Source organism: Emydura macquarii, unplaced genomic scaffold (genome assembly GCF_026122565.2).
Source record: "Emydura macquarii macquarii isolate MOO-44397 ecotype Brisbane River unplaced genomic scaffold, CSIRO-AGI_Emac_v2 contig_3295, whole genome shotgun sequence".
NCBI lineage: Eukaryota > Metazoa > Chordata > Testudines > Chelidae > Emydura > Emydura macquarii.
The window spans coordinates 176,176-189,495 of NW_027133432.1; the positions used below are offsets into that span (position 1 = coordinate 176,176).

The 13,320-nt window shown below is 39.1% G+C and overlaps 1 protein-coding gene across 5 annotated transcripts in view; it reads left to right on the top strand.

The window, feature by feature from the left end:
* The window catches only part of FAM135A (family with sequence similarity 135 member A), a 153,543-nt gene that overhangs the window by 73,471 nt on the left and 66,752 nt on the right, over nt 1–13,320 (top strand). For all 5 annotated transcript variants that reach the window (XR_010917105.1, XM_067532673.1, XM_067532675.1 and 2 more), the window contains exons 11-12: nt 1,525–1,574; nt 7,577–7,732. Coding sequence is in view for 4 of the 5 variants with exons in the window: in XM_067532673.1 (XP_067388774.1) it covers nt 1,525–1,574; nt 7,577–7,732 (206 nt within the window). In the remaining variant the exon portion in view is untranslated. The remainder of the gene's footprint in view (nt 1–1,524; nt 1,575–7,576; nt 7,733–13,320) is intronic.

Genomic DNA, 13,320 nt, shown 5'->3' on the forward strand with positions numbered 1-13,320 from the left:
AAATTTGTATTCCCTGAATAATTTGAATTAAGGTAACAAAAGTGGTTATTTTGGTAGCCTGGCCAATTGATTTGACAAGGTATTTCATCTGTGAGAACTTTTATTTAAAAATAGATTATTTTTGAGTAGGTGAGAGATCCACAACTGTTCTGTAAGTGCTTTTGGCATTCAATTGCTACCCTCCTTTTTATTTAAATTGGTTGTGTTCTATTCTCAGTCCTGGACATGGTCAGACCCTATTACTATGCTCTAAATTCTTTCAAAATAAAAATACTGCCATTCCAAATGTATAGACAAAATAATATTTCAGAGCTGGAATATTTCTGATAATTGTAGTTTGGCAGATTAGTTAAAATAATAGTTTTAAAGAATACAAATTTTAAACATGCATAAGCCCCTTTTCCAGTTAGACTCAGGCTCTTAAGTCATTTAGATGTTTTAGAAAATATTACAAAACATATTTATTTTTACACTATCTCAAAATATTAAAATACATATACAACATATATGTACATTAGGTGTACCACAAAATATAAATGCTTATCTACATACAAAACTGTTTATATGGACTTCTTAAAAGAATAAATTAATGTTTTATTATTTAAAATTTGTCTACTGATATGAAAGCATTTTAGCATTGTAGAAGTTTTTTTTAGTTGAGAAAAATGAACAATTAATAAAGTTCTGAAAATAACTGTTTAGAACTATGGAACATGCAAGCAATCTCACTGACTTCCATAGGACTACCGATGTCTTTAGTTTTTCACATTTAGAAGTGGATTGAGGCCTATGTGTTACCTGAAGTAAGAAATGTACATCATATAATCACCCTTTAGGCCCATCTTTCAGTCCAATCCATGAGGATGAGCCCTATTGAAGTGAGTGAGGCTGTGCAGGGGTCCAGCCACACTGATCTGATTGCATCATCATGACTTCAGTCTTGATTTAAATCATGAACTTCCAATCACTGAGACACAAATATTAATTGTATTCTATTATGTTGCTTTACTTTAAAGGAATATCATCAATTTAAAAATCACACTTCTGTATGAAAATGTTTTATCTAAAGTTGTTACAGACAACATCTAAGGTTACTATAAGATTAAAGGAAATTTTTCTCTGTCTTTATCAGTAGGACTTTTTTTTTTGTGTGTATTTGTCAGCATACCATTTGTCCCTGTTCCCTCAGTGTTGTTAGGTACTCATTTCCCATTGTTTTTATAAGTCTTTCAAACAGTTAGAGGAGAAATTTTTTTAAAATAGGTAAATGTAATTATAAAATAAAATTAAAAAATGTCATAGGGACTCAGGGTCTTAGTAAGTAATTCAAACCTTTTAGCTCAGATTTTGAAATTCACTAGATTTCAAGTTGATGGTAGTCCTTTAAGTGACATCATGCTTTCTTTGAGTTTTTTGTGTTAAATTGCTATAAGAGGGAAATCGATTTTGCTCTGCAAGTTGGAAAATATGGCTCTAAATTTGGTAAAAATATAATTTTATGCATATGCACCCTAATCTTTCCAGAAAACATAGATGTAGAAGCTCGCCTTTCAGAACTGTGTGAAGAAGTAAAGGTAATTTTTGTCTCTTATGCATTATAAATGTAAAATAACTTAAAAGCAAAGTATGTTCTGTTAGCATTTCATAGATTGCTGCCGAGATAAATTATTAGTTTTGATGATTATTTTCTGTGGGTTTTTTTTTTTTTTTGCTAATAATTCTCTCAACTGTCCCTCATTCCAAGAGATATTGTTTTCCACTTATGGATTGTGGCAGATTGAGATATGGTTGCTAATTATATTTGATTCAGTAATCTTTTGCATTTCAATCTTAATTTTGATACTATTTCTCCTCCAGATGGACTTTTCACTGCTAACTCTGCCAACTCTTCTTTACATTCTACTCTATTCTAAATTATCTTCTTCTCTTCCTAATCCTCCTTTGCCTAGAATCTGAGAATTTAAAAAAAAAAAAAGATTTCTTTTCAACATACTTCTTTTCTTCTATTTTACTTCCTCCTCAGGCTCTGATGTCTTCCTTCTACTACCCCCCAACCTATCCTTTTTACTCCATCCTCCCTTACTAATTCTCTCATCCACTCAACTTTTCTTATTTTACTGACACACACGCAATTTCAAGTATGCCATTGTATTCCCTCTCCTGGAAGATTTCCTTTTATCCTACTTGCCTCTTTACTTGCTATCCTTGTCCTCTTCCTCCACTTTGTCTCCAAAATACTTGGACATACTGTCTACTCAATCTGCTTAGATTTCCTTCACAAAGCTCTCCTTAATATTATCCAGTTTGGTTTCTACTGTCATCCCTCATCAAAGTTGATTTGACCTAGTTGACTAACTATCTACTCAGCAAAGCTTAAAGCAGGAGTTCGCAAACATTTTCATAGTGTAGTCCACTTCTCCTGCTATTCAGTAATATGCAGTCCACTTTCCCTTTCATTCTCAATAGCACAATATTGCTGAGGCAATTTCATAAAGCAGTATAGCTTATGTGGAAAAGAAACATTAGCTAAAAATAAATCTTTTCTTGTATCTAATATAATGTGAAAGTTGGAAACAAGGAGAGTCAGCACCATGTGACTAGCCAGCTCTCTGTGGACCACTAGGAAGTGTTTCACAGGCCAACATTGCTTCACAGACTAAAAGCTTCTTACATTTCTGTAATCTTTCTCTCTTTCCTTCTTTGGGCACAGCTGATCACTCCTCTCTTACTTAGTCTCTCTCTGTTTCCTCACCTCTGCATTCTTCTAGTTCCCCCTGCCTTGCTGTGATCATTATGTAATCTTCTTCATATGTGTCTCATCCTCTTCCTTACCTTCTTCTCTTATCTATTTGAGATTCTGCTTATATTATTGCTTAGAGGTTCTGTCTCCGTTCTCCTCCTCTTGTTTCATCTTCATCCAGATGATTACCATATCTCTCTGTCCTTTTTCCTTTCTCTCTCTTGTGTCTCTGAATATGTTTAAGATACTGCTTCTTGGGTGTCCCGCTGCCATCTTAAACTCATCTTTTCCAAATGGAACTTTTTATCTTTTCCTCTTGACTCTTCCCCTCTTTTTTTTTTTCTGATTGTTGAAAATACCAGTGTTTTCCTATCTCTCAAACTTAAAATCTCTATGCGGTTTTTTTATTTTGAATTATTTACTCCCTAAACCCTGAAAAGCATGCAGGGTGTTTTACACTTACACTCCCCCCACACACACCATACAAGACCAGATAAGTTAGATGTATTCAAGTTGGCAGGGCCTGATGAAATTCATCTTAAGGTGCTTTAAGAACTAGTTGAAGGAATATCAGAACTGTTAGCAATTATCTTCAAGAACTCATGGAGAACAGGTGAGATCCCAGAGGACTAGAGAAGGGCATACATAGTACCTATCTTTAAAAAGAGGAACAAAGAAGATTTGCGGAATTACAGACCAGTCAACCTAACTTTAATACCTTGTAAGATTCTGGAACAAATTATTAAACAATCCATTTGTAAACACCTGGAGAATAATAAGGTTATAAAGAATAGCCAGCATGGATTGTAAATAACAAATCATGCCAAACCAAGTTAATTTCTTCTTTGTCAGAGTTACTGGCTTCATGGATGAGGGCAGCAGTAGGTGTGATATCTCTTGATTTTAGTAAGGCAGAGTCTCCACATGACATTCTAATAAGCAAACTAGAGAAGTGTGATCTAAATTAAATTACTATAAATTGGGTGCAAAAGAAAGACCATACTTACAGTAGTTATCAGTGGTTCACTGTCAAATTTGGAGGACGTGTCTCCTACAGGAGTCAGTCCTAGATCCAGTACTATTCAGTATTTTCATTAATTACTTGAATTATGGCGTGGAGAGTGTGTTTATAGAATCTGCAGATGACACCAAGCTGGGAGAGATTGCAAGGACTTTGGAGGACAGGATTAGAATTCACAAGGACCTTGACTAATTGGAGAATTGGTTTGAAATTCAGTAAAAACAAGTGCAAAGCAGTACATTTAGAAAGGAAAAATCAAATGCACAGCTACAAAATAGCTAGATGGCAGTACTGCTGAAAAGGACTGGGCGGTTATAGTAGATCATAAATAAAATGAATCAGCAATGTGATATCATTCTGGGTGTATTAAGACACGTGAGGTACTTGTACAGCTCTACTTGGCCTCACCTTGAGTATTGTGTCCAGTTCTGGACACCACACTTTGGAAAAAGTCCAGAGGAAAGCAACAAAATAATAAAAGGTTTAGAAAAAACGACTCTGAGAAAAGTTTTTTTTAAAAACAAACCAACCCTAGGCTTGTTTAGTCTTGAGGAAAGAAAACTGAGAGGGGACCTGATAAATCATCAAATATGTTGAAGGCTGTTATAAAGAGGACAGTGATCAATTGTTTTCCGTTCTGCTGAATGTACGACAAGAAGTAATGGGCTTATTCTACAGCAAGAGAGTTTTATGTAAAATACTAGGAAAAGCTTTCTAACTAAAAGAGAGTTTAGCTCTGGAATATGCTTCCAAGGGAAGTTGTGGAATCCCCATCATTGGAAGTTTTTAAGAATAGGTTAGACAAATACCTATCAGGGATGGTCTAAATTTACCTGGTCCTTCTTCAACTCAGGGTCTAGAATTGATGACTTCTCGTGGTCCCTTTCAGCCGTACATTTCTATGCTGCTAAAAGGTTTACAGAAGTCAGAAAGAGCTTCCTGGGAAAGGGCAGCATGTAGGGCTAGTAGATGCAGCCCTTAACTGCCTACCTTGCAGCCTCCAGTGTCAGAGCGTGACAGGGCTGGGGACAAGAAAGGTAGTGATTAGAGAACACTGCTCTGGCAATTCTGTCCAGTTCTGCAGAACAGTGCATAGCCACCCAGGTAAAATTAGAGCAGCCCATTAGACTTCTCTAAATTACCCTATGGTCAGTATTAACCCCCAGAATCTTGGAAGCACAAAGATAGATTGAAGCCACCTTTACCTAATAGCTAGTGTGACGCCAATTTTTTAAAAAGGCCCCAGAGGCAATCCCGGCAATTACAGGCCGGTAAACCAATCTTCAGTACCAGGCAAATTGGTTGAAATTACAGTAAAGAACAGAATTATCAGACACATAGAAGAATAAGTTTTATTGGGGAAGAGTCAACATGGTTTTTGTAAAGGGAAATCATGCTTCATCAATCTACTAGAATTCTTTGGGGGGGTCAACAAGCATGTGGACAAAGGTTATCCAGTGGATATAGTCTACTTAGATTTTCAGAAAGCCTTTGACAAGGTCCCTCAACAAAGGCTCTCTAGCAAAGTAAGCGGTCATGGGATAAGAGGGAAGATCCTTTCCTGGATCAATAACTGGTTAAGAGATAGGAAACAAAGGGTAGGAATAAATTATCAGTTTTTCAGAATGGAGAGAGGTAAATAGTGGAGTCCCCCAGTGGTCTGTATTGGGACCAGTACTGTGCAACATATTCATAAATGTTCTGGAAAAAGGGGTAAACAGTGAGGTGGCAAAATTTCATAGATGATAAAAAAACTACTCAAGTTAAGTCCAAAGCAGACTGAAAAGAATTACAAAGGGATCTCACAAAACTGTTTGACTGGGCAACAAAATGGCAGATGAAATTAAATGTTGATAAATGCAAAGTAATGCACATAATCCCAACTATACATATAAAATGATGGTGTCTAAGTTAGCTGTTACCACTCAAGAAAGCGATCTTGGAATCATTGTGGATAGTTCTCTGAAAACTCAATGTGCAGTGACAGTCAATAAAGCTAACAAAATGTTGGGAATCATTAGGAAAGGGATAGATAATAAGACAAAATATCATATTGCCTTTTTATAAATCCATGGTACACCTACATCTTGAATAGTGTGTGCATATCTGGTAGCCCAATCTCAAAAAATATATTGGAATTGGAAAAAGTACAGAAAAGAGCAACTAAAATGATTAGGGATATGGAAAAGCTTCCATGTGAGGAGAGATGAATAAGACTTGGAGTTTTTAGCTTAGAAAAGAGACAGCTAAGTGGGGACATGATAGAGGTCTATAAAAAGTGTTATTTACTCCTCATAACAGAAGAACTAGGGGTCACCAAATGAAATGAATAGGCAGTAGGTTTAAAACAAACTAAAGGAAGTATTTCTTCACATAATACACAGTCAACCTGTGGAACTCCTTGCTAGAGGATGTTGTGAAGGCCAAAACTATAACGAGGTTCAAAAAGTACTAGATAAGTTCATGGAGGATAGGTCCACCAATGGCTATTAGCCAGGATGGGCAGGGATTGCTGTTTGCCAGAGGCTGGAAATGGGTGCTGGGGTGGATAACTTGATGATTACCTGTTCTATTTATTTCCTCTGAAACATCTGGCATTGGTCACTGTCGAAAGAAAGGATGCTGGGATTGATGTACCAGTGGTCTGACCCAGGATGGCTGTTCTTATGTTCTTACCCTGCCCATCCCTCTCCCTCAGCTTGGGCTGAAGTGCATGAAGTCTAAAGTTCAGACAAGATGTCAATTGAGAGCAAGAAATAGTGGGAAGGAACTGAAGAAGGGAGGACTTGTGCACTTCCTCACTACATATGCTTCTTCCTCTGTAACATGACCAAAATCAGCTCTTTCTTAACTAACCCAGCTGCTAAAACCTTTGCCTCAATACCTTGATCATTCTCACCTCGATTACCTTCTCTTACCACTTCTGCCATCATATGTTTATAATAGGGCTTCAAGAACCTGCCGCTGAACCAACAGCAATTTTAATGTCTGGTGCTGTATTTTTTAGGTCAGTTGAGATTAGTGTTAAAATACATGTGCTAATTTAATATTAAGATCCTTATTGCAGGGAGTACTAACCAAAGACACTGTCCCTAGCACTTAATTACCTTTCATTTTAATGGAACCATGCTACAAGAGAAGGTCCTAGTTCTGCAGTAAACTGAAGAATTTCCCATGTATCTTTCTTTTGCGGGCCTGGTTCTATGAGGTCCTCAATGCCTCATGAGAGTGGGCCCTGAAGTAGCAAACTGACTTTTTAAAAATACAAGTGCCACACAGTCAATGATCAGTGGGATCAGCTCTGGAGAGGAGATGTCTCTTATTTTAAACTAGTTGTAAGATAACATCAGTATCTCAGTTTTATCCCTGCAGCACTCATCATTGGCAATGACACAATTTGTGTTAATGTGTCATGTTTCTAATTCCCTGTGTTTGTACTTCACACTGTAGTTTAGAACTCTAACAAGGAGAGTGGTTACAAACTTGGCCTTCATTTTAAAATTACAGTTGATGTGAGTCAAGTTCTCATTGCAATTTAAGATGATGTGACCTGATTCTAAACGACTTTCCAGGATAATACCACATAAAAAATGTTTCGTTAGTAATGTAACTTTAAATGAAGGCAAGTGTGTTTGATGTTTGGACAAAAAAGCTTTAATTTTATTTATTTATTTATTTATTTGTAAAATTATTTTGAGGATAAATATTTTACCGTATGAAACTGAGTTTATTTCATTGGTTTTGTGTGCAAGTTAAGGCATCATTGATAATCAAGCATTTATAAGTTTAGTAAGAATATTTTTTCCTAATTTCAGAAAATGGAAAATCCTGATGAACTGGCAGAACTTATAAACATGAATCTTGCACAGCTTTGCTCTCTTCTGATGGCTCTGTGGGGGCAATTTTTAGAGATCATTACCTTGCAGGAGGAAGTCACAGCATTACTAGCACAAGAACATCACACATTGAGGGTGAGTATTGAACCTGACAGTTGAGTATTACATAGAACAGATTCATATATTTTTAAACTTTTTTGATGACCTTTTATTCTGTAAACTGACAAGCTTTCAATGAGATGACAAATTCTATCTTTTTCTGCTATAATTGTGAAAATCAGAAGAATAGAATTTAGAGAGTAGTCTTCGAACTGCAATTATAATTGTGGATTAAATTAATTATTGATGCTAATTGGTGAAATGTGATTTTAAAAGTAATTAAAAGATATTTCTGTCTACTGCATAGTAGCAATTAACAGCATTTCTGAATTAGAAACCCAGCTTAGAAAATAAATTTCATGCTTTGGAGAGAGAGTATTTGTGCAGAATAACATTTTTCTTTAGGAGTCCTACTTAGCTGATCTTTGTACCATTGTACTTCCCTGTTACATGTAGGCATTACTTGCTAGCCATGAATTGAAATGTGCAGCTTAAGGTATGATAGCATTCATAACTTCTTGAAGAGAAAAGGCTATTATGGAGAATCTTAGAATAGAAGAAACAAATCAGAAACCACCTGGGACATTAGTGAAAAGCTTCTGCCTTGGGCTTATTTTAGGCAAAACAGAGATGATGCTGGTTGATAGAGTAAAATATTATCAAGAATAAGCAAATGCTGTGACTACAACCTCAAATGAAGGTATTTTCTCCCTCCTTTCTTCAATTATCCAGGTTATGTGCAAACTTGGAGCATAGATTCTCAGATAGCAGGAGTAGCTAGAAACCTCTTCTGTTTATAGCAGATCAGGAAACAGTGTCAGTCCTTATTGAATGAGACATAATCACAGTGATCAATGACTTTGTCATATCCAAGCTAAACTGTTGTAATTCACTATATCTGTGATAATGAAAAGGTTACCTGGAAGCTGCAGCTGATAAAACACTTTGCAGCTCTGGCCCATCATACCACATCATACCTGTGCTTTATACATTACAGTAGTTACCTATCCAACAAAAAGTCCATTTTGAGGTTCTGGTTCTCTACAAAGCGCACTGGCTAGCCTGTAACCCAGCTGTCTCAATGACCTTTTTCTTGTGGCCCAACAGCTATGATTATCAGGGACACTTTGACGGAGTCCAGGGCATAACTAACAAGAGCTGGATACTCTGCCTTCTTGGTGAAAGAACTCATGGCTATGGCACTGGCTTTTCCTGGGCAGACTGAATCTTGATTCTTCACAAATGATGCAAAGTTCACTCTGTAGGGAAGATATTTTATTATTAATAGTTGGATGACCCCATTCAACTATGTATCTATCCTAGTCTTACACTGCCATCCATCACCCTAGTATCTGAGCACCTTCCATGTAAAATCAATAGCAGTATTGAGGATCCTCCAAGTTATTTCTAAAGTTGGATATAAAGGGGAAGCCACTCTTACTTAGAAATCGCTGTATGGTAGCCCACATAGTATGTTGATGTTTACAGATTCTGTGTATAATACTGTAGGACGGGCTCCTGCCCGGTCCAGTCCTGGCGGCCCTTCCGCGGGCCCAGGCTCAGAGGAAGGCCACTGCGCCTTCCTACACAACAGGGGAATGTTATTCTTCTAGTCTTTCGCCCCGGCCCCCAGGCAGGGCGGGCGAGCAAGGAGTCTTTCGCCCCGGCCCTCAGGCCGGGCGGGCGAGCAAGGAGTCTTTCGCCCCGGCCCTCAGGCCGGGCGGGCGAGCAAGGAGCAGTGGCTCGAGTTTAGCGGGCGGCAGAGGCTGATTCCCTGTTGGGGATTGGCAAGGATCAGGGGGGAGGGGAGGGGGACGCAGGCCCACCCAACTCCACTGCGTCCCAGCCCAGGGCCCTAGCAGTGGCACGGGTGTTGCCACTCACTCGGCGGGGCTCCCGCCGCAACACGCCGACAGGGCGTTACCCCTCGTACAGCCACGCCTCTGGCTGTCCCTGGGCTCCTTCCTCCCCTGGTTCCCCGGTACCTATGTCCGTTGGTTCCTCGGGGTCGTCGGGGTACACTGCACGGGGTAGTCCAGTCAGTCCTTCCGCGTCCACGGGGGGCAGACTGGGAAGCTCCTCAGCGAGGGGCAGCTCCTCCAGATCGCAGGGTTGTGGGTATGGTTCCGCCTCCGGCAACTCCTCCAGGTCAGATCCCGCCTCCTGGGGTTGGGCGTCTGGCAGCACCTCCAGGTCCGGACCAGCTTCTGGGCGGAACTCCCAGCCCTCTGGTTCAGGTGGCTCGTCCCAGCCACTGCGGGCCTGAGGCTGGGCCCGGCGCCTCGGGCCTGGAGACCTCGGCCAGTCCAGAGGGCCCGGAGGCCCAACCCAGGCCTTAGAGGCGGGTCACCGGGGCCGCAAGGCCGGGAGGGGGTTACCTGCGGCAGTAGTCTGGCGAGGTTCAGCCCCTTTCCGCAGCCGGCGAGGCAGCGCGTCTGTCTCCGCCGGCAGCCTTCTCCCGTCTGAGCTGCAGGGCCTACTTTTTATAGCTGCCGCCCTCCCTAAGGCTCCGCCCCCTGCTGTCGGGTTGGCCGCCCGGCAGGACCTATCGGGGCCCAGTAGTCTGGTTGCTGGGCAGACTGGGCTGCCGGCAAGTCTAGAGTCTGATTGGGCGCCTGCAGCCCTTCCGCGGGCCCAGGCTCAGAGGAAGGCCACTGCGCCTTCCTACAAATACAAATACAAAAGGATAAATATTTTTCTCTATCTCAGCCCTTATGTTAAAGATAAAATAATTTAGGTAATGATTTATATGTGCAGTATCTTATACTTGTTTTGAAATAGCCTCTGATTTTAAAATTAATCTCTCCAGCTCTATTATCTTAGAAAACTAAATATCGATGCACTTACTTTAGGTAATTTCAGTCAGCTACATCAGTATATGTTGAATGCCCCACTAACTGAGTTTCGATATGCATATCAACAAAAATATTTTTTTTCTCACGATCCCTATCCTGTCAGCTTCCACTCCATTGTAATGTTCCACAGAGTTTGTATAGAGGTTCCCTCCATATTTTTTGACAGTGTTGTAGTTTTATAGCAGCTTTTTAAATCCTTATTTTCCTATTTTGAGATATGATGTGTTTAAAAGAAATTTAAACAGTGTACTAATAAAATCATTTGCTACTACATGGGTCTGCCTTGGGTTTTCTCTCTTGAAGTTGAGGAATGACTCTTTTCAAGCTACTTTTGACCCCAGAATCATTTTTGAGCCTAAACATTGCTCAAATTTACTCTTTTGGTAGAAAACTAAACTTTAAATCTTCAAACATAGCTACAGGAATATACTTCCCACAGGTGTAAATCCAGATTCACAGCTCCAAGTTGGGATGGAGTAATTACATGTTATCCACAATGTAGGTCCTGTGGAGAGACACGCACTCTGCCACATTTCTGAAGTGACAGCTCTGTACTTGAAGGTGACCCTTCTTATAGCCAAAAAGAACTAAATTCATCTTATCTCTTTTAGAAAGTGGCCTGCAAGTATTTTAAAAACAAATTTTTAAGGTTCCTGTACAGTATGTGCTATATCCAGACACCAAAGGATGAAAGGGACATGCAGTACATAAGTAATATTAAACTTGTATTTTTCTTTTAAACCTGACAAACTCAGGTTATTGGGTCCAGCTCTTTGGCCACCGTTGGCCATGAATTGGGTGATGTACCATCAACTAGGAAACCCTCCTGGAGCCAACTTATAGGGGGGCAGTTAAATGGATTTTTTGAAAGTTTATAGAACGCTAGTTTGCCAAGGTGATTTTTTATGTTTTCTGTACCAAAAGATAAAAAAATCTATTTTTCTGAAACACTGTGCAAATCCATGCCTTTTAATGAAAAATAAACAAAAGTCCATGTCCACTTAATTGACCCCATATAGGTTGGCTGCAGGATTGAGCAGAAAACTCTGGTTGATATTACAGGCCACAGAAGACACTGCTGTTCACATATCATTTGGAGCAGCAGCCAACAATCCCTGAGTTATGGGGACCTAAAATTAAAAAGAAATGAGAAACCTATGAGCATTGATTTCAGAGAATATTTGACTGCCTATTTGGAACGTAATTCTGAAATGCACAATATAGCACTTTGTGTTATGCATTAAATACTAGAATGAATCTTTATGCTCTGGGGATTAATGAGATTTTCTTGTGCTGAACGGCTTTCAGTGAAAAGGGGTCTCACTTAAGATAGGATCTGCTCATATCCAGTGGCATAGCTTTTTTGGCTTCAGGCTGCTAATAAATTTAGTTGTGATATGCAAGATCCTATTTATTACCCTCTCTGGAGAGCTTATATTTTTCCATGCCACAGAAAGTCTTGCATTTTTATTGCAAGAAATGAATAGGCTGCATGATAATGTGCTCTATTAAATGCGTCATCTTTGCTAATTTTACCATTCTCATATTTATAGACCATGTCTTCTGCAAGGAATCACCTCTCCCTGAAATAAACCTGCGTTATGCTGACTGATTGTCCTTGTACTGGATTTTGTATGGTGTTTATCAAAGACATCTGGGTCTGTTTGTATGTCTTGATATTGCAATATAAATATTTCTGAAACATTTATGTGCTGAATTTTTGTTGTTGGAGACATTCAGCACATAGTAGTACAATTATTTTAATTTTTAAAATTCTTGCAGATTACCTTTAATAAGACATCATCCCTCTAATTTAAAGATTACAACAGATTTTTATTGCTACATTACAAGAATAACTACAGTATTGTTGAGTGAGAGTTTGTGTGTACACAGTTACCAAGTACAACTAATGAGGTTTTCAGTTAAGTAGGTGACCTGAAAAAAATGTTTAAAATTAGAGTATGCTATTTTTATATTATACCTTAATCAATTTAGTATGTAAATATATTGTAATGATACATTTTTGTTTTATAGTGATATCTGGTAGGCCTGAACAGATTATCCTGTAACTATTTCTTCCAGCCTGATTTCCCTACTAAAAATATAACGGAAACTAAATATCTCACATTAACTGCCTGCACATTATATTAGAGAGACAAGGTGGGTGAAGTAATATCTTTTATTGGACCAACTTCTATCAGTGAACTCTGTTGTTACCTACCACCCCACACTGGAACACATATGAGTATCATTTTTAAACAATTACAACCCATACTTGATGGGGACCACATCCTGAAAGAAATCTTTCCTGAGCCCCTTCTTCTAGCCTTCAAACAACCCCATAATCTCTGTAAGCTCATCATTAGAAGCAAACTCCCCACAGAGTAGGACACAGAAACTCAAAGCAGCACCAGATCCTGCCAGAACAACAGAAGCATAACTGCAGCCATATCCCCACTGCTACAGTTATCAGTACCCCTCACCACACACTTTTCAGGATTCATGGGTCCTACTTATGCCTTTCACAACTTGTGGTGTACCTCCTCCAGTGCACTAAATGCCCCAATGACAACTATGTGGGTGACACGAGACAATCACTATGCTCTCGAATGAAAAATGATGGGACACAAAAACTCCAAATCACCTGTGGGTGAACACTTTTCACGAAGCGATCATTCTATATGTGAGCTCTCAATCCTCAAGAGAAACCTGCACAACACCTGAGAACTTATATTCATAACTTTGCTAGACACTAAAAATCTTGGACTG